The sequence below is a fragment of the Cygnus olor genome, chromosome 6, assembly GCF_009769625.2.
Source record: "Cygnus olor isolate bCygOlo1 chromosome 6, bCygOlo1.pri.v2, whole genome shotgun sequence".
Lineage (NCBI taxonomy): Eukaryota > Metazoa > Chordata > Aves > Anseriformes > Anatidae > Cygnus > Cygnus olor.
In genome coordinates, this window is record NC_049174.1 from 21523718 (window position 1) to 21551462 (window position 27745).

Below are 27745 nucleotides of genomic sequence, written 5' to 3' on the forward strand. Positions count from 1 at the left end.
GTGGCATATTATGGTAGACTTTGCGTGGCTGAATTTATGTAAAAATAAGAACAAAGTATGAGGAATCTCTGAAAGGAGGCCACCTTGGAGTTCCCCAGGGATCTCTGCTGGAACTTGTGGTTCACCATAATAATAACCTGGAAAAAAGGTTATTAATGTGAGGTGACAGTCAAAAGTTGTCATTCATGGTAATTAGAGGAGACATTGCTGTGAAGACTTAGAAGGATTTTACAAAGCCAAGTGACTGGCTAATGAAATGAGATGAAATTCACTTTAGATAAATTCAATAGGAATTGGTTTATGTGTATTAGTAAAGGAGTAGAGAAGAAAAGAGATGACATGATTGTGCTGCTGTATAATGACAATCCAGTGGACAGTTCTGGCCTCTGGTCTCTCCAAAAGAATATAATGGAACTGGAGGAGTAAGTTCTGAGAAGATGAATAGGGATGGTCAAAGGTGTAGTACGGTTTTCATATGAGACATCATGACGTGGTCTCTCTGGTCTCATGTCCTTATATTTACTGTTGTATGTACATGCAGTGATTTGTTGTGTTGTAAGTATTCCAAGTAAGTGAAAAGAGAACGTGCAATAGAATCATCTAATGATACTGCATAAAATCCTTAAACCAAATGTTAAATAATGGAAAAATAATTAAGTTCCCCTTCATGTTGAATGACTATACAATTTGTAATCAACTTTCCTTGTTGATGTGTGACTTGCCTAAGAAAAACAAATTCTTGGTCTGCTTCCAAGCCATTTGGAAGCCTCCGTCTATGCTCTCTTCTCCAGTTCTTTTTGATAGAACAAAACTATTTGCCTTTCCCTGGAGACTCAGCTGTGTTGATCCATCACAGATGAGATGTCATCTCAGTAGGTACAAAGCAACTGAAGAAACAGTATTTAATAAAGCAGGAATTTAATCTGGAAGATTGCCTATTCTTAGCTAGTAATCCAGGTTTCCTGCTATTCTTGCTACTTTCAGACTTTAGTTTCTCATGGAAATTATTTAAAAAAAAAAAAAATCAACTATTTCAGGGTTAGATGGAATATCAGATAGTTTAAAAATAAAGTTTTTTGTTTGTAATGATAGAGACAATAGGTTCAAAGAGCTTCCAACTGCACAGATCTGTCCCCATTGATTTTTTTTTAAATAAAAAAACAATTCTGACCAACTTTTCCATATGTAGATAACTGGTACGCATCCATTGTGTTTAATAGCCTATTAGGCTTTGAGGTGGGAGGGTTGTTTGATTTTTCTCTTTTTACTTATTATAGAAATTCTCAATACTCTGGTTAATCACAGACAACTGAAACTGAAGATATCTAGAGATCTAAAAATGAATATTGGGAAGTTGTGGCTGTTTTTTTCTGCTCTTGCTTGATATGCAAATCTTCATATCCTATTGGTCTCAGAAACAACTCTGTGGATTAGTACAGATGTTTCACATACTCTAAAGAAGTGACCTATACAGGGATCTCTTTAGAAAGTGTTTTGTATCTAGCATTGTAGTGTCGTATTTAGCAAAATTAGATCATTTATTTCTCTTGAAGCATGCATGCACAAGAAATAAAATTCTATGTTTATGAACTGTTCGCATACATTCCCTTTTGCTGCTGAGGGTAGTCAGTTGATTTTTCCCTTTTAGGGAATGCTTGCCAATACAGCGATGCCAAGATGAGTAGAAGTAGTAGTATGTTTTATGGGAAAAATTAGAAGCATTTAAAAACTAATTCCGAAGAAATTATAAGAAAACATTTTAATTCCTCTCCCATAGATTTTATTTTCTAATACACTGTCTAAACTCTTTTTACCAGGTCTTTTAAAATTCTCAATATTTTAGTTTTCATGCATGTTCTGGTAGCTTGAAAAAAAAAAAAAGGAAAAACACTAGGAGCATTTTTATATCAGTTTGTCATATAAAAGTTTTGTGCAAATCAAGAAAAAATCAACAGCAATAAATGTACAGCTTTATATGTGAAATCCCTAAGAAGGAAATTGCTAAGTAAATAAACAGTATATAAAACTTAGTACCACAAGATACCAAGGAATAAGGACAACCAGACGTTATGAACATTAACTTAATATGTCTAGCTACAGCCCTTAGACCAGGTAATGTTTCCGAGTGGGATTTCCAAATGTTTTGTCCTGTGTAGGACAAGTTTGCCACAGGGAATGTGTTGGTATCTTAGATTACATTGATACCCTGTTTGCCCTGAAACTTTTACTATTGGTGATCTAAGTCCTGCAAGTCTGGCTGGGTCTGTATTGTTGCTGACCCCAGCTTTTCAAGCAATTAAAATTGTTGCGAGGTTTTCAGTTCTAAACACTATTAACTCTTGAAGTTTAGCTCCAGACTGCCCTTTACTTGGAATGCCACCAAGTGTTGATCTGATGGTTTGTTTCGTTTAACCTTACATGTACTGGGTAAAACTGACTTTGTCTGATACAAGGGTGAGTGGATGCTTTTGGCAGGACTTCTTGGGTAAGAAAGGCCAGCTAAGGAGTTGTCAGTGATGTTAGTCACCTCACACAGACATTATCCTCTCCTGAAGTGGTACACAAACAGCTTCAAAACACTTTGTGGCCTGATACAGATCTAGAAGCAGTATTTGCTAATGATAGGAACCTGCAGGATGCCACAACTGGTAATAGCACTTGCCCAAAAGAGTTTGACTGCATTCCTTCCCATTACCTGAGCAGATTTAACTGTAAGCAGTCTTTATCTTGCTGTATATGTGAGGTTTGACTTTGACAACAGGTAACCGAGTTGAGAATTGTTTTTCAAACAGCTTGTGTTTTTCTTGACAATGGTGTGAAGCTTCTGTTATTACCCTACTTCAAAGACTGCAAAGTCATTTTCTTCCCAGGTAGCGTAAATGTTGATCTTTTGTGATGCTGTTTACTCAAGATCTTAAGCTTCAATAATTTTGTAGGCAGTACTGATGATCAAATTAACTGGATTTGCAGTTATGTGCCTCTGCTACCAAAGTATTCCACTAACCACTAAAATTTGCTCACCTGAACTGCTTAATTGGGTGTCTTACAGATGGAGAAATGGGGAAGGATAAAAAGCATGGAGAAAGGAAGAGCCCTAATTCTAAAACTTCCCATTAAAGTTGTCTTGCAGAAAGAAGAGGAGTATGGGTGACGGGATTGGATTCTTTTTATGGTATGAAGCCACAGAAGATACAACAAAGCTACTTAATACTCTTTTGAATTGGCTGAAGTAGACGTGTCAGGATTAATGACTATACAAATCTCTAGATGTACTATATAGGCTGTTTGGTCAGGTGGTGGGATTATAAATAGGTAGGCTTACTGATGTCACCACTAAAAGAAAGAAATGACAGTGCGCTTGCCATGCACACACTCCAGACCTTCTACCTATATATGCTGTTGAAAGAAATTCACTTGATTTTAATGAAGAGAGACCTGAGTTATCTTGGAGGTAAGCAGAAAAGTAGTTTAACCACTTTTAGCTGTACTTCTTCCCTCTCCTTGTTTAGGTGATCAGCAGGCTTCCAGGTAATACTTACGTTATCTTACTGGGCAGCATCCTACTAGCAGCTCTTTTGTTTGATATGCACAGGTAAAACTTTGACCTGCAGAGCTATTCTGGTTGGTGTGAATGGGAATTCTGGAAATGTTTGATGTAAGGTGACAAATATTTTGCAAGACTAAGGATGAAAGTGTTGGTATTTACACAGCATTTGCTTGCTTGTTTGGTTGAACTCATCTGAACTCCTGTTGCGAGGAAAAATATTTACCATAATTATGTCCCTGTAGCAGCATTTAAGTCTTTGCTCTTGTAAGGAAGGCAGATTCAAGTATAGGGCAGTACATAAGTAGTCAGAATCCAAACATAGACCAGTAAAAGGAAAGAACTGATGTCTGTAGTGCTGTTTTCAGAGAAAGTATGTAATTCTTCCAGTCCAAGGTACAAAAGCCTTTTTATCCCCTTACTGGCTCAAAGACCAGGGTGAATAAAGACTTGTAAGCTTATCCATGTAGATGGACTACTAGAATTTCAGTGGTGTGCTTCTGGGTACAGAAGCTGTTCCATCTGTTATTTTAAGTTACAGATTGCCGCCTGAAAGTTCAAATGAGATTATTTTAATTGAGGAATGTTGTATTTCATGGAGATAGGAAGGCTTTTCTGACTTGGCTTGTCTTTCATCTAATTTTTATCTAAAACTTTGGAAGAAAAGTTCTTTTTAATAAACTTGTTGAAGTCAATGCCTTTGGTGTTTAATATAGTGGAGTCCATGCTGTGTGCTCATTCAGGAGGTGAATACAGTGTTGTAGCACAGTAGTTAGAGCGAATCACTTACTCGTCAGCGTAATGTACAGCAAAGTTCCTTACTTTCCACAGAGCAGGCTACCACTGCTGCTAATAGTTGTTGTAAAGGCTAGTAAGAAATAGGTTTCCCCCTTTCCTAAATATTTTTATTCTACTGTAAAGTTAAGGCTGAAGCCCTGTACCCTTTTTCAGAAAGTGCAGAGACTTTCTAATGGAGTAATGGGGCATCCAAAACAGCTTTGGTGTTACCTACCATGGTGCAAGGAGACAGCTTTTTTTGAAGAAACATCGTCTTTCGGGTCTGTTGCAGGAATGCAGTAAGAATGAGTGTTCAGAAGAAAGTGGAGGAGGGAGCTAACAACAGCTCTTGTATGTAGATGGGGATGAGTCTTGGGGAGGAAGTTGTAGCGTTTCTGTGGGCCCTGAATTGCCAACCAATGAGGGAGTTGAAGTTAAAGGGGGACAAAGGGAAGGGAGGCTCCTGCTGCCAGCGGCAGCAAAAGTGGGTATGAAAACTACTGGTCAGGTGGATGCTACAAAGAGTTGGGCTAGGACTTTGGGCTGTGCTTCCTACCACCCATCGCCCCACAGAATGCATGAGAGGTCAGGCTTGAGCTCCAGCAGCAGCACTGATGTTTGAGGAGGCGGTAAGTGCCACCCTGTTCCTGAAGGCAAGGGCTTTCCCACTGCTTTCTGAGGGTGTGGGTGCTACAGAGGATGCTGTAAGAGATGAGCAGGAGAATCTGGTGGTAGATGGACATTCACTGCGTTTGTTTGAGGTTTTGCACGGAGCATTTGCCTGAGATGTTTGTGGAACTAAAGCTACGTGGGGGGGAACCTCTTTTATTACATCTTAGCTCTCAGGTTAGCAACTAAGTTGAAAAATGAAAGTGCCAAGATGTTTCTCCTGCAATTTAGTGAAGGTAATGCTTGCTTTGGTACAAGTTTCTAGCCTGAGCTTTTTCTTCTTGCATTTTCTTTCCTGTAATTAACTCATTTTTTGATATGGTTCTGTGTAGTAACTCCCTTTTGCTCCTCTTTTGTCAGTTTTTCATGTGTCACATACCATCTGTTTAATTTCTGTAACTTAAAAATCTTCTTCCTCAGGATAGAAAACTTCCTCTGCTTTCCAGTCCGTTCCAGTGCTTCATATCGCATCTGTTCTCCAATTTACTAAACCCTCTTATTTCTTGTTTATGCAAATGTACGAAACATTTTGAAGTTCTACCAAACGATAGGGAGCTAAAGGACCTAGCTGCCAGAAGAAGCCTGCTGGTGGCTGTAGAGCTTTCAGCCAGGGAGAAGGGTTGGTCTGTTCCAAATACCTGCTGGAAAACACAAAATGAGCTGCAGTTCTTCCCAGAGCCAAGCTCAGTGATTCTTCACTTGGGAGACTGGAGCATTGCAGCTGCGCTCAACCTTTTATAGCTAAAGAGAAGAGGGGTAAAGTTTGTCATCCCTGTTGCTGCTGCAGAGCTTCCCAGGTACTGGCCTGCGTTGTTTTACCTGTATTGCCCACCCACGCCCACGTTACCTGTATTTGAGGCATGTGTGTATGGGAGGAAAAAGGGAAGGGTTTGTGCAGGTTTCTTTCGTGGCTGCTGTGCTACTGAGTGGTTCTGCTTTTCTTTTCCTTGCCTTTCACCAGCCTCTAAATCCATCCAGTGCCTGCCTCCAATGTTACTTTTAAAATGCGATTTTGAATGGCAGAGAAAAAGGAACAGAAGAAAAGCTCAGATAAATTGGCAATTCTTTACTCTATTGATGTTCAGAATAGTGACAGAAAAACCCACTAGCAGAGCTAGGTGTTTCATCTCCAGGCTTTGAAAAGACTGGTGCTATACCTGCTTTCATGACTAGGAGATAACGGCCAGAAGGGCAAATTTAGGTTTTGCAAGCCCTTAATTGAACTTTTCTTGCTGGTCATAGGAGAAGAATATCTGTGTGAGCCCGCTTTTATAGAAATTCTTGAAAAAAGATTTGAGAGTTTGTTCCTAGTGGAGGTAACATATGTTTGCTCGAGTTTTAAATATTTGTTAGATTTATTAGTGTATCAAAGGTTAAGCTCCCCATTTCAGCTCAAGCTGCTCTTTGTTTCTTTTCCTGTTTATTCAGCCAGTTATATATTACTCAATCGCTGTTACAGATTTACCATTTTCTCTTCCCTGCTCTCCTTCTTTTCTGTCAGGCTGTTTGCATAACTGTAAATATAATAAAGACTAAATGAGTCATGTAGTTTTAATAGTTTTGAATGTCATTCAAGTTTTTTGACTTTTCTTTTGGTAGCAAACCTATTTTTCACATTTGATACTTATATCTATTAGCAACCTTTTCACAAAGTATCTGCTTATTACAGAGGCATGTTGCACATGACATGCCAAATTTGCATTTAGTGTTAACACTATTTCACATGTCCAAGTTCTTAACCTCCTTAGAAGTAATGCTGTTGGAAGTGATTTTCCTCCACTTCCTTCCCCCCCCCCGTTCCCCCTTTTTAAGAAGAAATACTACTTTTGGCACAGCATAATGTGGTATAAACGATCACTTGTGTAAGAATACATTTTGATAATTCTTTAATAATAATAACCTTTATGCAAATTTATGGCATAATGTATTTTTTATCCTCTGTTGCCTGCTAGGATTCTGAGCTCTTGGCTGTTTTCTTAGCAGCAGGGCAAATCTTATGCCTAGAGAGGAGCTAACTGGTGTTGCTGGATGGCATAAAGTAACACTGAGTCGTGGCGATCTGTGCTCAAGAGTTGGGAAGTATTTCATGTGTTTTAAGTGACCTTGAAAAGATCATTGTAATGGTAGTTCTGGTTTGGCTTTTAAGGGCAATGAACAAATTTTTGCTTTTTTAGAAAATTAAGTATAAATTTAAAACTTATGCTACAAAAATCTATCCTGAAGTTGGTGCCCCTTTAATACGGGGAGGGCCACAATTAAAAACATGCCTGTGCCATACAGATTGGTGTTTGTTGCCTCTGAATCCCTCCTTTTTCCTACTAATAGGAGAAAACATTGCATGAATTATGGCTTGAATACAGTCTCTTCTGTTTTCAAGACTGCCACTGCCATGGGGACAGACAATCAGATGGGCAAGTGTCTGTTCCAAATGGTCTGCAGGGAACTGAAGGATTCATTTGCTGCTTTCTTGCTTTCAGTGTGTACCAGACGTCCGAAGATTCCATTAAGCTTTCACCTTACTGTCATGGTTACGGTCCCAGTCCTGTGATTTATTTCTCTCTAGGATAAGACTCGTTTTAAAAATTCTTTTCTTCAAAACTCTGAGGCTAGTTGGGGAGGGATTCAACACATCCCATTGATTAGGAAAAACTTTTCTCTAGCGAGAGCTTTGAAAACATACCTTGATTCGTGAGATGCCTCGTATTCTTGGTCCAATTCCCTTATGGAAGGGGATGGAAAAACAGGTATTCTATGTTTGTGTTTTTTTTCTTTCACTGTAGCAATCATCTAAATGTAGGCACAAATAAGAACATCTGCAGAGGATTTGTTTCCTGCTGGATCCTCACTGAGTAAAGTCATAGAGATGATTTTCAAAAATCGGTTTATTAATCATATCACCTGTAGCATCACTACTGGCATATCAGTCGGTATATCAGTTGTACAAGGTGTTTTCGTTTTTACGAGAACCCTTTTCTCAATTCCTCCTTTCTAGTACCATCTCTTATGTAACATTTTTAAAATACCAGAAATAATTTGCAGTGTTGATCTCCTTTCAGGCTTGTGAATTTGTATAGAAAGTGCACTGTGAAATACCTCATTATCACAAAAGATTTAGAAGATTTTCATGGTTGTTCCTCCACCTGGAAACTGGATTTGAAATGTACTTCTGTACATTTATTCTTCTGTAACTATTGAACTTGCTGCTAGCCATATCTGTACAATATAAATGCAGAATCTTCCCCGGATAGCTAAGTGGATGAGTGTGGAACCTGAAAGCTCACATTTATCTGCAGAGCAGATGCAGCAAATATTTTTTCCTTCATTTTGTCCTACAGGTATCATAAGCCTGGCTTGAAGGGATAACCTTCCAAGAATGGATAGTGCTTGCCTCTCATTGATCCATACCTTGATCTTAATATCCAGCTGGTGCTTTTATAGTAGAAATAACGATAGAGACTGTGTATCAAACAGTGATATTGATCTAGAGATGAAAGCCTAGTAGCAAGGCTGATAGGCACATTGTATAGATGCCGTGAGGCTGGTATAGCAAGTACTTGAGCTGCTTAATTTAAGGATAAATATCCTTAAAATATTTTAAGGATAGATAAGAAGAATACTAGAGTACATCAAAAGTAACCTCTTCAGCAGTACTTCTTCTAACCCAAATTTTGTGTAGACATCTGAATCACAAGAACAAAGCAGTGCAGAGGGCGTTTTGCTACATGTGTAGCATAACTTCTAATTTCTTGAACTGAAACTTTAAGTGATTGGAAAAAAATCTAGATTTTTTTTTTCAAGTAACTTGTTAGAAATGTGTATATAGAGAGCTGGGATGCAGCAAACAGCAGTGAAAGGTGGTTAAGAAGTAATGTAGATAGTTACAGGTGATGATTTCACTTCTATTTGCTGAGCGTAGTAGTGTTTGGGGGGGGATCTCTAGAAGCTTATAAATAAATTAGGTTTTTCTGCTTTTGACAATTTTTTTTTCCTCCTTGAGAAGAGCTCCAGTTCATTGGGCAGTCTGCAGCAAAGGACTTTCAGTCCTTTCTTTTCTGTCAACTTCAGAGTTGAAGACAGGATGAGAATGAGTGAATCCAAGATGAGAAAGATAAGTCTCTCTGAAAAATTAGAAAAATAGATGACTCTGTCGTGGTATGAAATAAATATAATTTTAAAGATATGCTGGCTGCCAGCAGGTGGATTTACCATCAAGTACTGCAAAATATTAAGACATTTGCTTGCAGTAACCCATGTACATATGCTGTTGTATGTATGTAATATCATTTGACTGACTGTAATGGATATCATGTGATGTTCCTCATAATGATTAACAGATCATTTAGAAACACAGGAGTTCGGTCCTTTGCTAATAACACACAAGACATCAGAGACTCGCATACAGTAGGATGTCTGGAAGAACTTTTTTTTGCTGTGAGTGAACAGATGCCAAGTATCAGATTGTAGACAGAATAAAGCTTCGTGTTTCATATACACAAAAGGTAAATCTTGTGCTTATACATAGACTACTCTGCTGTGCTGGTGGTAGTATGGGTGGGAAGAGTACTCCTGCTTGAGTGTTTTCATTTTGGTCTATCACAAAGTTATGCGGAGTTATGCAGGCTTGCAAGCAGCTCTGCAACTACTATAATGAGAGAAGCCATGTATTCCAGAGTTCCCAGGCTAAAGGAAAAATATGCCACATGGGTATGTCAATGCTATCGTTAGTATTCAGATTAAGAACAATATAAATGAAAATTGAGCTACTTCTCAGTAAAGGAAAGAGAAATACCATCCATAATTATACTGCGGATGAAAGTGACACTATTGTAAATTACTCCATTTTTCATGTCTTTGACTGTGTAATTATCAAATCCCAAATTGGGAACTCCATCTTGCAAACTAATTTAAAATGTGGATTACTGAATACCTATGTCTGATGAAATACCTTTTTTTTTTTAAAGGAGGGTATGTATGCATATGTCCTGAAATATATAGCTGTGATTTTTATAAAAGGTAAAGGCTTTTTTTAGTGACTTACCTTGATAACTTAAGTCATTTCATAGACTACAGCAAGAATCAGACAATGGTGCTGCAGTTGTTACCAAGCGTTTTCCTAGCAAGTAGTGCTTGATCTTGAAGATGTGCAGCGGTGATGCTGTGAAACTATAATCCGCAAAGACAGAAGTGAATAAACAGCAGGAAAGATGGTGTTTTATCTGCTTATTGTACAAGACAAATTTATTCCGTGAGTATTAAAGATGAGTACGGAACTGCGAAGCTTGCAGAAGAAATTAGTGGCTTAAATATTTTGTCTGTGTTGCTGATGTATCATTGTAAACGGAACATATTAACGTAGACCTGAACTCTTGTTTTCCTGTTCCTTTGTAGAGCAGATGATGTGCAAGGTGTTGCAGCTGTTTGCTACTGCTGCATAGCAGTGGTGCAGCATTATTGTAATAATCAAGAAAATGTTATAATAACTGCTTTGAGTGCAAAATCAAAAGCAAGAAAAGTTCTAGAAGAAGCTTTATTGCAGTGGCCTTTTTCCTCTCATAAGGTGATCTTAGCAGAGCTAGTTGCTTTTCTGACTTTGAGTGAAAAATTTAAAAAGTTTTGCTTTTGTAGTTTTGGCATATCATTTTGTGAAGTTTGGTATCAAAAAAATCTCTCTGCCCTTCATAGAAACACATGTTCTTAGTGATGCCAGAACAAACTTAAAGTTTGTTTAACAAACTTAAATCTATCTGTTGTGCAGTAGAAAGTTTTTATTCTGCTACATCGAATGAACTTTTTCAGTACCTGAGAGCTGAGCAGTTGCAGGTGAGGTCCCTTCTGACCTTTACTGTCTTATGTGATTGCTGTGGAAAACTTGAGAGATGGTCCTGATGAGGTTAGAGCCAAAATAATATCCCTGAAAGGGCTATCAAGCTGTCTTTGTGCACTATCTCATGTAATTGTGTTCAAGGATGGAAGTTAAGTGCTGTAAACATTAATACTCTTTGAAAACAGGACTTGAAGAGAAGAGATGGTTGTTTATGCTGTAGCCTTTGGTTGTGTAGCAGATAATTTCCTCTTTCTCCAGTTTTTGGGGAAAGTGCTCATTATTGAGAGGATGTGCCGGCAATAACTGGAATAACAAGGTCACTGTAAGTTCAAGTATTTCTCATTATTATAATGTGCACTTTTCTAGTTGCTGATAGTTAAAAATACACTGCTTGTAGTTTTCTGACAGGGTGTTTTTTTTTTTTGAAACTGGCTTTCATTTTTTTAAAATATAACATCAAATAAATATGTGCTTTATTTATTTACTGTATCCAGATCTTTATTTTAAGAAGGGCTTCCACGCATTCAGGTCATTGACACTATTGTTTTTTTGCAAGCAGGAAGTATGTTGAGATACAGCAATGAAACTTTGGTATGTAGAAGAAGTCATCATTTTACTTGCTTCGCATCCTACATGGCCTCCCTTTTGATTAAAAAAGACACGCTGCTTTTTCTTAACAAATGATGAAATCTTCTATCTGCATTTTTGCTGAAAGAACTCTCTAACATCCCTGTGGCTGCCTTTTTCCAGGGCTAGGAAGAATCAGCAGACAAAGGTTTATTTTTTTTTCTACTTTGTTTTGAGCAGTCGATTAGACAGATCTGACATTCGAGCTGTTGGAGATTAGCAGGTAGCTGGAATTGTTTAGCTGGTGAGAAACAGTGGGGAGGGTGGCCCTTTGGGGAGGGGGTCGGCAGGTTTGCTATGCCCAGTGCAGAGAGAAGTCCATCAGCTGGTGGTGCTGGGACCTGGGGAAAAAGGGGAAACAGCAAGCACCCGCCTAGTATGGGATGCTGCAGCGCAATTTGCAGAGGAGTTTAATTGACCTGTGGCCTTATTTGGAGTCAATTTCTATTTTAACTCTCTTTCTGTATGTTGTAGCTAAATACGCCGTATGCTGATTCTTTCTGCAGCTTTCCTTTACTTCTGTAGTAGCCAAGAAAATAAAGAGTATGTTTTGGGTTGTTCTAACTCCTTCTGACGTTTACTTTGAAAATTAGATTAGAATAGGTCTGATTAGCTCCTAGCACATCTGGAAGCCATCTGAAAATGAAAGTTACTGTGAATGAGGCCATTTACTGAGCACCTTTTTCTGACCTCTGACCTGTTAGTTTTATTTGATTGGAATTTATTCTCTTCATTATGGTTGTGTTTTGTCTTACTTAAAATTAAGGGTTTTCTTCTTTTCAGGAGAAAAAACTAGCTTAACCACTCATTCTCTTTTTATTAATAAAATCATTAAAAGAAAACCTAATTGCTCTCCCAGTACCTGGTAGAGGTGAAGAGGCAAGAGAGAACTGGGCTGCTGTTTGTTGATGGATCTTTATGATGGATAAAAGTTTGAAATGATGCCATAGAGTTGGAGTTACTTGGATAACGCTGGTTTTATGATTTTTGGCATTTGAATAAAACAGTGTGTGGAGGATGCCTCTGAGAGGAAGCAGCTGCAGCAGCTTCTTGCAGGCTGCAGAGTGCAAAAGAGGCGGGGAGGGATTGCAGGTTACAAGTGCTGCTGCAAGTGGACTTCCTCCAGCCTGTTGCTTGTTGCTTTTGATTTACACCTACAGATATAATAACTTTCATGTTAATTCCTCTAACTGCCCAGTACCAGCTCTGGGACCATGGGGGTGCAGGGCTTCATCCACCACCCGTCAGGCAGCTTTTCTTCTGAGAATGCAGACATACCGGATGCCAGCGAAGAAGAAAAAAAATCTGTAAGGCCAAATGTGACTTTCTTGGGGTGAGAATGAGAGAGATGAGAGAATGGGTGAAAAATGAAGAAACAGAAAACTTGAGAATGGGAATACCTCTTGCTTAATAAGAGGTTGCCAAAAAGTCAGTATAATGTCTGTGGACATGTACTCGGAGGTTTTTCCTCCTCGGAGCGGGGCAGGAAATGCAAGCATAACTCACCATAAAGAAAGTGAAGGTCTCTTAGGGATGGGTAGGGTACGTATGCCACCCTTCGTTGGGGTAAGGGGAGAGTCAGCCTCGCCAGGCTACCTAACCCCACGCGTGTGCATGCTGCTATGTGTAGTGTCATCTGGCCAGCTATCACACCCAAATTTTGTCTACTATTTTTCTAGTTCTAGCTCTCTGCAGTGCAAGCTGGACACGGTAAATAAGGCTGTGTTTTACTGATGCAGACCACGCATTTACTGATGTGTTCGTTTTGGATTAAGCACTCTCTGTAGTGATAGTGGAGTTCCAGCAATGAAATAGCATTTGTCTGCTTAATGGAAAACAGAGTCCACTAGCATTTGCAGATAAATCATACTGTATTGTGTAGTCTTCAGGGATTAAATTCTGAGTTCAGTTGTGGTAAATATCTGAAGTCACCTAAAGATGTAAGGATGAATATGGAGGGCGAAAAGCAGTACTGCTTTGCTTTGGGTATGGATTTTTATTTTATTTCTTACTACTAATGTGTTAGTGGTTTTTATATTTATATAATTTTTATAGTTGTATTGGTATTGATGTTCTTTTTCGTAGTTATACGGAAGCTAAACTCATACAACAAAACAAACAAAAAAAACTAAGTGGGGGAGGAGTAAAAAGCAGTTTGATTCATACCTTTTGCAACACTCACATAACCCAGAAACAGCGCAGGCATGTTGCTGTAGAGACCAATGTTAAATGTGCAGCTCACACCACGTGTCTTGAATTGTATGCTGAGATAGGTGTACACCAAAACTAATTTGGAACATGAGCAGAGAGGAGGCGTAGATGTTGATGATGAATCTTTGTTCGGTGTGTTTGGATGTCTGGGAGTACTCCTGAGGAGCCTGGAGAGGCTTTGAATAGTTAATTATTCAGCTCGGAGTTCTGAAGTTCAAAACTCCAAGTTCTTTCAGAAACAGCTCAGTCATGTGAAGTTTCATTACACAGTCATCTGTTGCAATGCTGTTCAGGACCTTGTTTGTTCTTTGTTGTAAGTGACTTTAAACTTCATTTTGCCAAGGAAAATATATGTTTCTAACTGTTGTATTCTCAATCTTTTGGGTTAATTCTGTAGGATAACTCCAGAAGTTAATGTATTTGGTTGTTTTTAAAGTCAACAAACTTTGGTACAACTCCAAGGATCAAATTGCAAGCATATTTTTGGAAACTTGGTATATTATGTTTTTAAATATCCATGTGAAATACATATATATATGATATACATGTGTATTTTAGCTTTTAGTGTGTGACTTCATTCTAGTCTTTAAAAAAAATGTTTATAAGAAATGAAAAAGTTGTCATGAGGTAATGCATGTTCCACAGTATTGGATATTTTTTTCATCTAATGGTGAAATTCTTAATTGTAGTATCTTTTCCTTGCGATTATACATGAAATGTAAAAACTGATTTGAATAGAAAGGCGTGCTGTAGAAATGAGTCCTGTGTTCAGAATTTGCTGTAACATAAACAGATTAAGAGATGCAGAGTGTGTTTCTTTTGGACCATTAGGATTTTTTTCAGGTTTGCAAAGGTTTGTGTGTGTGTGAAATAAGACAGAAAAGAATAGTAAGAAAAAGATAGGAAATTGACAGAGGTGAGAGGAAAATGTGAAAGCATATTGTGACTGAAATGTCAAGAAATATTACAGCGCAGTAGGATTGGTAATGCTGATATTTTATTACTATATAGAAATATAGTAATAGACCTAGAGCTAGTAGGATTTGTTTAAAGGATTTTAATAATAAAAAGAAAAAACTGGGGAAATAAAGTGTGATTATTCCTCTGTCTGTCTGTCCTATAGATTAGACACATAGCCAGTGCAATTTGGCTGCATACTGTTTAGTACAGTATTTTTGTTTATACTAATCCAGTAAGTCTTTTTGGAGAATGCTCAAAAAAAGTCTTGCCTTTGTATACTACGAATGAGAGAAAAAGTCATTCAATTAACTTGACTCTTAATTTTTATACATCTATTTCAGAAGAAAACCTAAAGCACCTCCTCCTCCATCTGAACCCAAACCCACTGCTGTTTGTCCATTTGATGACACAGAATCAGCCAACCTTATCATGGAACAGAAAGAGAATGTAATCGATAAAGACGTTGAACTGTCAGTGGTCCTGCCAGGAGATGTGATCAAATATACTACAGTTAATGGGAGGTATGTTACACAGAATGACACTTTGGTTTAATTTTTCTTTCTTACTCAAGTTTACTTTGACCTTCATCCACTTTTAAACCACTCAGTAAAATACACAAGTTGTGAATTCTTTCTAGTCACTGCATATCTCTAGGAAAAATACTGGTTTGTGTGATGCACTGAGTTTTCAGATACTGTGAAAGTATCTGTGTTAGACCTTAAAAATGAGTTCTGCTTCATTCTCAGCTACAAAGTCATGTGTTGAGCATTTGCTCAGTATTACTACCTATAGACTACCATGAGTCCTAAAAAAGGTATTGTCATTTCAGACAAAATCTATAATTCTTCTAAGAAAACTTCTAGTTACAGCTTTGGAAATATATATAAAATCACATACGTTTTGCTGAAGCTAGTTTTAATTTGAAATGCATACTTCAGTCTGCTAATTGGCATTATAGATTGTGCATGTAACTCCCAAGTCTCCTTTAGTTCAGAAAGACTTAGAAATTGACTGGTGAGTTGAAATCATAAATCCTGGGACTTACAATAGTGTATTAATTATCACAGTGGGTTTACTAAGGAAGTACTATTCAAACACAGCAATGGATCAGAACAGTTAGGATGCCAGTTTGTGCAGACTGATTTTTTTTTTTTTTTGCACTGGGTAAAGTAAACATGTAGCTACACTCACCTGACATCTTAATGAGAGAGAACAGATTTTGTAGCTCAAGTCCATTTGCATGCTTAGTCATTTGCTAGAGTTGATGAAGTCATTTCCTAGATATCAAATACCAGCTTGTGGTGGATGATGCATTATTATTATTATTTTTCTTCCAGGCTACATCCGATTTTTCAGGATAAATTAAATCTGAGGTCATATTTCTTAAAACAAATGTTCTGAAATAATTGGTTACTACTATGATGCTTCATAAAGTGTTCTTGCTAGCACGTTTACAGCAAGGAATATTTCTGGCTGTCAGAATTGTCTTCCAACAGGTCTCTCCTTTTTTTTTCAGTCCTTTTGTCCATGCTTGTGAGTACCGTGTACCCTGTATCTTGCTTTGCTCAGAACAAAGTGCCAGAAAGCAATGTTGCATATATCCTCCCTCAGTCAAATTATGTTGTGTGTAATTACATTTTCTGTGTGAAATTTTTGAATCTTCTCATTGGTTTTAAATACAGCACAGGACTTAAGATTTTTCTGCAGCCAAAGAATAGAATCAAAAATAACTTGACAAACTTTCTTATCTAGCAGCTCGATTGTTTTAAGTTTGTTTTCCCACAAGGAAGAAATGCAGTTCGAGAAAGATTTATCTAAATGCAGTAAATAGTTTCAATTATGTGTGCCAGTAGATTTATTTAGTTTTCAACAGCCAGTATAATAATGACATGTATTTTATTTGGAAATGGTGCATCAAATAATTTTTGCAGGGTAGCATGGCTTTACAGTTTCAGACACGTTTCAGACAGACCTTAGCTTTGCTGAATTTCCTTAGAGCCCTTTGAGTTTCCGTTTGATCCGTTCTCGAGTATTTTCAGTCATTAGGGTATTCTTAACAAACTGTTGGTTTACTCTGTGTAGTTAGCCAGTGAATAGCCAGCTTTGTTGTGTTGCCCTACTTTTCAAAATCTATTGTACTTACATTTGTTGGTAACAAATTCAGGGGTTTTCCTGGTTGCTTTTTTATTTGTTTGTTTGTTCTTCATCAAAACAAGTGCCTTTTTAGAGAACAGCTTTAATAAACACTTGCAAGGAAGGCCAGGGATCTTTAGATTTAAGTAATCAGAGATTTATAGAAAACCAAACTGCCTGTGTGTAATTTTTTCTTATCTTTCACTCCTACCTAGTAATATTTGTGGTGGCTGCTAACAGTATTTTGTCTGTTCAGTTGTGTTTACCATCAGTCTCATGATGGGCAGACCTCATCTCTAACGTTTGATCATGTAAGAATGACAACTTTATTAATGTAGCAAAGTTTTGTCCCTCATTTTTGGAGCAGCATGTAGAAACTTGTTGCATTTTTTTCTTTAAACGCTTGATCCAGTATTTTTTATAATTTTCTTTTTCTTAGCAAAAAGTTTTACACATTTTGGAGAACGTGATCTGGCATCTTCCAGTTGAGCAGGACATTTTTGGAAGTACCAATAGAAAGCAAATTTGCAGAGAATAGCTGTTTTCATGTACTAATTTGCATTTGCTGTTTGTGAACAGCTACGTTTCTCGTTTACCAGTCTGTCGCTTTTTGTGACTCTGGTTAAGGTGAGGACTTGTGCTTGTCACTGGAGTGCATTTCCACAGGACAGCTTTCTGTGATCTTTGCTTGTGAATTCTTGTCCTGGTCATCCTCAGCATTTGTACCTTTCTCCTACAACCAAAGGCCAGAGAAAGGGCAGCTTTTAAGGCTATTTGGATTATAAAAAATACACCTGAAAAACGGTAACGGGTAACTTCTTGAATAGGCTGATAGCCAGAAAGGTCGCTACTAGAAGTACTGGCTGCCGTCTTCTATGGCTCCCTCTTCCCATGCTGTCCTGCCTCCAGTGAAATACAGAAACAGGATGATTTGCATTTACAGCTCCTTTTCCTTTCTTATTAGGGTGAGATAGATGCAGTTGCTTTATTATGGGTTAGAAGTAAGAGAAACAGAGTAGTTCTTCTTTCTAATCAGAGCAGGCTGTGATATATGAGAGAAGAACTGAAATAAATTCTCTCCTTTAGCAGTGTGTAAATGAAAGAACAGGTGTTTTTTGTTTTGTTTTTCCAGTGCTCAGTGTATTTCTCATGGTATTCCTCAGGGAATCTATCTCCTAGATGAGGGCGTGGCAGTTTATTACATTCTTCTATACCTCTTCAGACTATTTGGTAGCTGTTTTTTGCACCTTTTAGAGCATCGTTTCTGCATGGTTTTTGGTTTTATTTTTCCTCCTGCTTTAGTCTCTTGAGGCAAGTATTCTCTTCTGCCATTTAACCAAGCAGAAACTTTCCACAGGGGAAGAAAAAAAAAAGTAACTGGAAGATCAGCATGTGCACCAGGGAGTCCAGCCCAGCTGCTACAAATTAGGAGACAGTTTGCTTATGGGATGCATGGCCTGTTCTTTAAGAACAAGTATAAATGGATTATGTTTGGGGGGGGGGGAAGTATTCACAATAATTTCCAAGCTTCAGTCATTGGTAATTCTTTTTACAGATCTGTATCACATGAAAAGTCTGTTTTAACTTCCTACTTAATGTATAAATGTATTCACAATCTTTATATCATCTAGGATTCTGCTTAGCTTGACTCTTTGTAGATGCTATCTCCACGTTTTGTTATGCTACCAGAATACTTCCATCTGTTATGCAATTACATCTAGAATTTAAGATTTCTGATAAAGCCATACTAGCCAAACCCTATATTAATTTTCACTTAGACACTTCAGCATTCTTTTCAACATAGCATTTGACTGCTTCACAGACTTTTAAATTATTTTTGTAATATCCTTGTGAAACACAGTAGGTGATAGATTTCCATGTTTGTAGCTGTAACTGAGAGATGTGGAGGATGTCACAATGAAATGCTCTGTACAGATGATTGTCCAGTTCTTAAAAAAAAAAATAATAAAATAAAAGGAATGACCAGTTCCAGTGACGAGATAATTTTATAACCTGTTTAATTGCTGTAATATGCAAACCTTCAGTCTACGTAACACTTCTATGATATTTCTGTTTAAATACAGCTTTAGGCTGAATATTCCCAGTTGCTTCTGGAATTTATTCACTATCTTAATATGTTGTTTTGCATATTTTTCATTGTATTGTGGGACAAAAGGACATACAGTTAGTGATCATATATGAAAAATTCAGTTTGACTTGCTTCATTATGAAAAGGACATCTGTTGCATCACACACAGCTTCTCAAGAAATGTCATTCAGCTACTGTACTGTGATTTAGTTTCTTCCCCTTCATCTGTGCTAAACATCTGGCTCTTGTTTGGTGATCCCGAAATCTATAAAAGGTGACTTCCTCAAACTTCATTTCATCTGCTTCCTCCAAATTGCTCATGCTCACTCAGAATTTCTGAAAATAAAGTTTCTTGTAACCTCAAAGTAGACATCAAAATTTCAAGCTTTGGAAGGGGACTGTTCTTAATGAATAGCAGGGCATTTGTCACCACTGATACAGTTCCCATTAAATATCAAATGAGGTGGCTAGTCCACACCTCCCTAGTGGCCTCAGGAAACACATCACGCAAGCAAAAACGTCCTGCTCTGTTCTAGCGCTTGGTATACTTTTGTGCTAGCTGGTTCATTTTCGGTGGTGGTGGTGGTGGTTTTTTAATGTTAAATGTTCAGTATCATGCTTTGTTTTACAGCCTATTTAATTGCTATTATGGCTGTTTTACAGGAAGCCGATGATGGACTTGCTGATCTTTCTCTGTGCACAGTATCGGTTAAATCCCTCAAGTTATACCATAGAGTTGGTATCAGCAGAAAATAGCCAGATTAAATTCAAACCTAATACACCAGTGGGAATGCTTGAAGTGGAAAAGGTGATTGTAAAGCCAAAACAAATGGATAAGAAGAAACCTGTTCCAGTTATACCAGAGGTGAGAACTAAAATAATAATGTATTGACATATTATAATCACTGTTGTATTTAACAAGTTGAGTTGGTAGCTCAGCCTCGTTTCACCTTTCCCTGTTGTATCTCATCCTCTTACCATGCACCCCTGTGAAAAGCTTGGCTGTATGTTCTAGATAACTTCTTAAGAGTAAAAATATGTTCTAATTTGTTGCATCAAGCATCTTTGCTACCAAAAGAAAGAAACATTACAATATCATTTGAAATCCTATGCCTTAGTGTCCTGATGAATTCAGAAGGTGAAGTGTGGCTGAATATAGCCTTCCGCAAATTGAAAATCAACTTGTAATATCTGTTTTGCTGTGTGTGGTCTGTGCATATGCGCACTGTACTTTTTTTGTTACTCTGCTCTTTTTCTTTTTAACATATACCCTTAAGAAGTTAGGGGCTTTTAGAAATACTAAAGCAATTTCTGGGAGTTCCCTAAATCTTTCCTTCTTCCTTTGTGCACCTGCCGTGTGTTTGTTTTGTTGTTTTTTAATTTATCTAAAGCACTTAAACAAGGCCAAGGGAGCTCTTCAGCTGCCCTTTTACCTTTGTTCTACGCCCACACGTAGATACTCATGGCTCATTTGCTGTTTTCTCTAGCTACCTAATGTAACCTAGTAGGGCATCCTAGTCCAAGTGTGTACCCTGCTGGACAGACAACTGACAGATGCTAAAGGACGAGCAGGCTGTTTCATGGGTCCTTTCCTTGGGTAGAAGGGAATTGCAAATGAATTCTTAGTTTCTCTTGTAATCTTGCCAAATGTGTAACATTAAAGCTGGCCCCAATGGGAATTCCTGTGATTACTGTAAAGCTGTTATGAAAATGCCAGTGGTTTCAGAATTTGTGCAGGATATTTATTTGAAATTCTCTTCTCTTTAGCAAACAGTAAGGGTAGTGATAAACTACAAGAAGACACAGAAGACAGTAGTAAGAGTTAGTCCGCATTCACCCCTTCAAGAACTCATACCAATTATCTGTAGTAAATGTGAGTTTGATCCTTCACACACTGTGTTGCTGAAGAATTACCAGTCTCAAGAAGCCCTTGATGTGACAAAATCTCTTAATGACCTTGGACTAAGAGAATTATATGCCATGGATATCAGTCGAGGTAAGATAAGATAACTTCTGTAAATTGATCTAATAAAAAAGATAGCTACTCAGTATTTCAATAAAGTATACTTTTTGCTTTGGTGTGAGTAGTTTTTTGGTGGTGGTGTTTTGTTTTTGCTTTTAACATGTGAAGAAATTAATTTCAAGCAATTCGGTATGTATTTCACTGATCTTCCACAAAATTCAAACTTAAAAAAGTGTAGCTGTAACTCTATTAAGAAATGTTACATAAAGGTTTTATTTTTTTAACAAAGTGGGTAACAGCAAAGGTGGCTCAGTACAAAGCAACATTTAAAAACAATCGCTTTCCTTCCCCTGCCCCTTCTCAAAAAGACCAATAGTTCTGTACTTCCTGTAGCTCATAGAAGCCGCATAGGATCATGATGAGCTGAGAAGAACAGAAACACCATAGATATATGGTTTTGCTTTAAAATTCTGAAATATTAGACTATTTTGAATAGTGCTTTCCTGTGTAATATTTGTATCTGTTAATTTCATGTATAGATTGAGAAGGAGTAATAATTATCTTTGTAACTATGGTCTAGCAGGGGCGCTGTTAGCTAACTTGCCTATATTTGTGCAGACATCCTATCATGGTTTTAACTTTAGCTGTAAGCCTATCTCTATAATGAAGGGCTTAATACACTCTGATTAAAAATTCTATACAATGTGTTTTGTTTAATTTCAGGCATTTTTCACAGGAAATTTTTGCCCCAGTATTGAATGTACTAATAACAGACTCATTCCTATTCTGGACCACTGTTCTATTTTTGTCCTTGGTTTTCTTTTCTGCTCTAACTGTGCCCCCTTAGATATGATAACCTTATCCTTTGGTTTCAAAAGTTCTCTCAACTACTTCACAAAGGGCAATTGTCTTGAACAACCAGAGAATGTCAGGTTTGGAAAATATGCTCTTTTCCCATGGAGAAAACAAAAATGAAATATTTTTTATCACTGAATTTTATTTTTTTATTTTTTTTTTTCTTGCCTAAACATGTTACTTAGACTACACACAACCATACTGAATTGTCTTGTTTATTATCTGGCTACTGCTGTCTTCCACTGACTGGCAGAGCTGCCTTTTGCACAGCGTGTGAACCATGTGTCATTTGAATCAAGTAACAGCCAAAAATCCATAGGAGAGAATACAAGGGAATACACACTTTCTACAAGGCTATGCCCAACTAGGAAATCTAGATGTGCTACAGTTCATTCAATGCAAACTAGTTCAGCGGTTCCATTTTGTAGACAACTTCTAAGCTCTGAATTTTCAGCTTTCTTCATGAAAGTAAATAGTGAGTTGTGCCATATAACAGACTTTAAATTTAAATTGTATTGTACTCAGATTATATTTTCATTATATGTTCCTTTTCCATTTTCCAAGTTACGGACAATCCAAAATTTACAGAGCAAACTATTTTATATTCTAGTCTTCCTCTTTAGAAATGTAAATGGAACCTCTATCTGAGATTCCAGTCTGTGGTTGCATGTCTTCAGGCTCACTCTTATGTGGTATTTTAGCATTGGGTGGTAAAGATACATATTCTTTTTCTTCAATTATTTTTCCTAACCTTGAAGTTTCAGCTTGGCTTTCTGTGTTTGTAACTTCTAACAACATCCTTGATTCAGATTGAGACTTTGTCTTTCTTTTTTGTCTTTCTGTAGCCACATCACCAGTGGATTTAAACTTACCATCTTTGCAAGGTAGGCTTTACTGAAATCTGCAGTGAAATTGTAGCACTTACATGATATTACCATCCTCTTCTATTATAACATCTGCTTAACTGTCACAGGAGCAATTATCTCTGTCCTATCATAAATGCATATTAAGAAAAGTTAATACACAAATGGATATACTTAGCTGTATATAAAGTATTTTTGTATGGTTTTATTTTGATTAATTACATTTATAGTCGTGCTTATATTGATCCTAGTCCCACAGTGGTCTTGCTGCTGCTTTCTGTTGGTTATTGCATTTGCATTCAATGAGATTTCTTTAAGAAAATTAAATCTAGTGAAAATTAGAGACACAACATCTATATTTACAAATTGTCTGCATGAGTTAAGACCATGTAAGGAGGATAACTTCTGCAAGATGTGGTTATCTTTACCATGACTGCATGCCAGTTGTGCGTGCAGCACGTATCAGGTCTTTCAGTGATGTTTCTCCGTAGTCATACCATGTGCATGCTTGTACCTGACCTGCCCCACTTCATGCTTTGCTATGTATTTAAGCTGTTGGGAATTGTGAACTGAAGAAGTCTCTTCAGACTGATGCTCTTTTCCCTCCTATGGCCTTTGTCATATGAACCATAACATATGACAAGTGGGATGGGTTGGGTTAAGTGCTGGGGGTATTAATAGCAGCTGAAACTCAGCTATTCTGAGCCCTGAGAAAGAGGGGATGAACACTGATGGTAGGAAACCTGTTCATTTTACAGCTTTTAGAAAAACTATTAATGTAAGTGATTTATGGTGTGCTTTGTATATCCTTCCAGAAGGCTTATGACAGACAGTGGAAAAAGTAAGAATACAGGAGAAATAATCTGTGCAATAAATAACATCTAGAACTATTGTTTCCTATTTTAGATGCCTACCAAGTATCTGAAAACTCAGATGTTCTAAAAGAGAAAGAAAACAAAGGGTTTTTCAGCTTTTTTCAGCGAAGCAAGAAAAAAAGAGAACAAGTAAGATGTAACTTGATATAAGAAAATCTTCTATGAACTTATTCACATTGAGCTGTCATTACTGTTGATTGTTTTCTGGAAAGTATAAGTAACTTATTTTTGTCTTCCCCCTGAATCTCAAGGCTGCCAGTGCCCCAGCAACTCCATTAATGAGCAAGCCAAGGCCAACATTTACCACAAGATCCAACACTGTTAGCAAGCAGTATGACTCAAACACTTTGCCGTCTGAAATGCCAAAGAAGCGGAGAGCTCCTTTACCACCTATGCCAAATTCTCAGAGTGCCCCCCAGGAACTTGCACAAGCCCAAGCCAGACCAGCATCTGATACTGTGAAATCTAACAGCCTTGATAAGAATGAACAGGTTAGTTACATTTGCTTCACTTCTTTTAAAGCAAGAAGTTTTGAGGGAGTAACCTTGATAGCCTTGTTACTTTAGGCCTCAGAAGATATATAAATGGTAAATAAAAGTGCAGCGCTTACTTTTAAAAAATTGAGTTTGAAAATAACTACAGAAATTGAAAGATGCGTTTCTTCTAGTCTTTGTCATGTATGCGATGTAGCTGCTGTATTTTGGAAATGGAAAACCAACTTCTTATGTAAGTTGTGAGGATCTTTTCGGTCTTTGGGATGAATAGCCTTTACATATTTAAATGTTGGAACGTTGCCTTACTTCACTCTGTCTCATAATTGATGTTTTAGTTTTACGTGTCACTTTTAATGTTTCAGTTGTATATGATAAAGAGTAGTTTGTTTATTACATTACTAGAAAAAGAGGAAATCCTGGAAAAGAATCTTAAGATTCTTGTGCTTCCAGCAAGTTAAAGTGAGGTTTTATTTTAACGAAACAGGGATGTACTTGATTGAAGCTTTGAGGTGCTGGATACATATTTGTTACCCATATACACAGTGCACTGCAGAAATTCTGCCAACAGAATTTGGGAAAAGAGTAGATGCATTGTGCAAGGTAGTTCCAATGTTGTCAATTGTGAATTCCAAATAAAGATCAAGGTTAAAATTGTCATTACAAATTGAAACTCTTTAAAAATTTCATATTTTGATTTGAATCCAGAATCTAAAGGTGGTCTTTAATAAATGAGGTTATTGGCATGCTAAAAAGATAAAATGCAGAACTAAATGAAATTCCAGGCTGAGGAATTAATTTTGTGTTAGATTTAGAGATGAGAAATTTGAAACTCTGTCTATATCTTTATATGTTGATTTGCTCTTTCATTGATGCACAGAACCACAAGAGAGCACTGTTTAACAGAAGTTCTGAATTTGTATATTGTGTCCTGCTGAAAAGCTTTATTATTAGGAGACAAAGGTTTCTTTCTGTATTTTAATAAAAGGAACGTTGGAGAAAAAAAAAATCATGATTCTTTTTTTTACTTCATCATGTTTGTCTTTTAATTGAATTCAAATTTTTTGAAAATAATTTATTAATGTCAACATACTTTAAATGATTAATATCCTATTATGTCTAACAGTAATGTATGACTGCTGGGCTAGGATCTGTCACTCAACAAAATTGCTTAGTTTTATTATTTTATACTGACATTTCTTATTCATCTAAAGTGATTTGACTGAAGTTGAATACCTCTTGAAAAAAGGACAGAAGTCCACATAGAAAATATACACAAAAATTTAACTTTAATCAATTTTATACTACTATTTTTCATAACTTTTGAAGCTTTTGGCATGTGGCTTTTTGTTTTTTTTTTTCTTTTGAGATTATTCCTGTTTAATTCTAATTTGATTGCACAGTAGTTTATCAGATAATGCAGAGCTTGGGACCTAAATGTGAGTTAGTATTTGCTGCGCACTTTGAATTGGATTAATTCATGTAAAATATTTTGTCTTTTTAATATCTGTTTTCCATTAAATATCATCTAGTGAATTGATTTGGACTGCAATAGTACATATTGCTTAACTTGATCAGGGAGCACTTAGGAAGTATCCAATGGGAGACTTCCTTGGAGGACAAAGCTGCTCTGGAGGAGTGCTGAGAGATTTTCAGAGACAGCCTCCCTGCAGCACAAAAGTGGTCCATTCTCCTATGTGGGAAAAGGAGCAGGCATAAAAATAAACCATCCTGGTTAAACAGAGCTGCTGATAGAGCTCAAGTGCAAAAATGTGAGGGATGGGGAAAGGGGACAGAACAATTCCTAAAGAGCAATGCAGAAAAGCTTATTGGACATACCTAGATTTAGACAGGAATGTAAAGGCAAGTCTGGAGCTTGGAGTGACAAGAGGTTTCAAGAATAACATGAAGGCTTGTATGTTAGTAGCAAGCACAAGGCCGAGGGACGGGATCGCTTACCTCCACCTCAACTCAGTTGTCAGCAACGCTGTTTGTATTTTTTTAACAAATCGGTAAGGTATGGATTAGACAGAAGAAACTCAAGGTAGGATGAAAACCTACTAAACACCCCAAATGGTTAATGGTTCAGCCAGACTGGTGGTGTGGTGTGGCTCCTGAGGAGCTGATAGTATGTCTAATACTGTTAAATATCATTATAAACAACCCGGATAATGCAGTTGAATGCACCCTCAACAAACTTGCAGTTGACACCAAACTGGGAGGAGAGAGGTAAGTATGCCAGAAGAACCACCATTCAGGGAGATCACAACCATCTGGAATTAAGGCTCAGATAGGATCTAATCGCACTGTTCTGATGCTCAGAAGATATTGTAGGGAATGTAGAGGTATTCTCTTGCTTGGTGACAGGATGAGGGCCTACAGGCATTAGTTGCTTCAGAGGAAGTTCCATTCAGGTATAAGAAGAAAATTCTTCATTGTGAAAACAATTTATTGTTGGAATAGGTTTTTCAGAGAAGTGATAGAAGGTCCCTTACTGGAAATAATGAAGACATGCCTTGGCAGGCTCCTGTAATAATCTAATCTAAGACACTGCTTTCAACAGAGGGTTGGACTGAATGATGTCCAGAGGTCCTATCCCTCCTAGACTTTTCTGTTTCACATGGGTGAATGAATGTCTTGGTTTTTCAAAACCATGTGTGCATAATTGGGAGAACAGAAAAAATGTGATAGGCCTACCTGACTAACATAAACCCACCAAAAGATACTTGTTTGGCTGTGAGATTGAGTGCTACCTGAGTAATGTTGGCAAGGGGAAGGTTCGGAAGCTTGTTTCTCAGAGCTTCCACTGAAGTCTCTAAAACAAACAAAAAGGAACCTCTAGCTTCTGGTTTCATTTAACTGTAAAATAAAGGACAGTTCCCTTAAAAACATAGTGTTAGGTGAGGGACAATGTAAAATTGTTTTATTTAAATAAAATGTCATCTGTAGGATTTGCAGCTTTATAAATGAGATTGGGCACTATTTAACTGCACGGTAAGAATTAGTCTTTAGCCCATGAATTTATATCCTAAATACAGAATTTGAAACGAGACATGTAAGCTTTGGAGAATAAAGTCAGTCTTGATAGTTGCACAGCATTTTTCAGCTGTAGCATGTGCATCAATAGTTTCTCAAGCCTAAGTGACCAAATAGTACCATTTTAGTCCAATTCATTTCTCAGTAATGCAGAAAGTACAATGGTCACACTAGACTACGATTATTTGACTGTAAATAATATAGAAATTTGCTCTTGTGTTCCCCACTGTTGAAAATGTGCATCCAGCTGCTGTAATTTAAAGTGGTTCAGGTTGCTCTTTAGACTGACTGGTGTGTTTGCTAGGCTCTTTAGTGTGTCTGGGAGTTTTATTGTTACATTACATGAGTAATGGGAGTTTTACAGTGTCCCATTATATGAATTTACAAAACTTAGAATATAATTTTTTAAGGGGTTACTTTTTATCTGCTTCTGTATTACTCAAAGCATTTAATTGCAAATCATATTGCTTTTAAGAATGCCTTAGTTCTGAAGCCTTCAGATTATTTGGCAAACTGGATACTTCAGTTCTTCTCTGGACCAGGATGACCTTCTGCATGTGCCTTATTATGGACAAAACTCTTTTGTAACATCCACAAGGAAGACAAAGTGAAATATCAATTTTGCCTGGATAAACTGTTTGCTTGGTTTTGACAGAAACATGCCAAAGTAGTAACATCAGACAACACTGAAACGAACCAACTTTAAGGGAACAGTGTTCTCACTGTTGTCTTCAAGCTCACAGTCTATTGTAGTCCAATTTCTCACAATATGAAAAAGGGTTTTAACATTTACCTCCTACAGCTTCATCCCTTCCCTTAAGAAAGAAA

At 37.2% G+C, this 27745-nt stretch overlaps 1 protein-coding gene across 6 annotated transcripts in view; it reads left to right on the forward strand.

Annotated features, from left to right (window-relative positions):
* COBLL1 (cordon-bleu WH2 repeat protein like 1) overlaps positions 1–27745 on the forward strand; it is an 81131-nt gene that overhangs the window by 31140 nt on the left and 22246 nt on the right. For 5 of the 6 annotated variants that reach the window (XM_040561288.1, XM_040561289.1, XM_040561285.1 and 2 more), the window contains exons 2-7: positions 14954–15133; positions 19498–19699; positions 20602–20830; positions 22498–22536; positions 23422–23519; positions 23642–23881. In XM_040561288.1, the coding sequence (XP_040417222.1) occupies positions 14954–15133; positions 19498–19699; positions 20602–20830; positions 22498–22536; positions 23422–23519; positions 23642–23881 (988 nt within the window). Of the gene's footprint in view, positions 1–13609; positions 13966–14953; positions 15134–19497; positions 19700–20601; positions 20831–22497; positions 22537–23421; positions 23520–23641; positions 23882–27745 lie in introns of those variants that run through there. The other variant, XM_040561290.1, reaches the window with a different exon arrangement.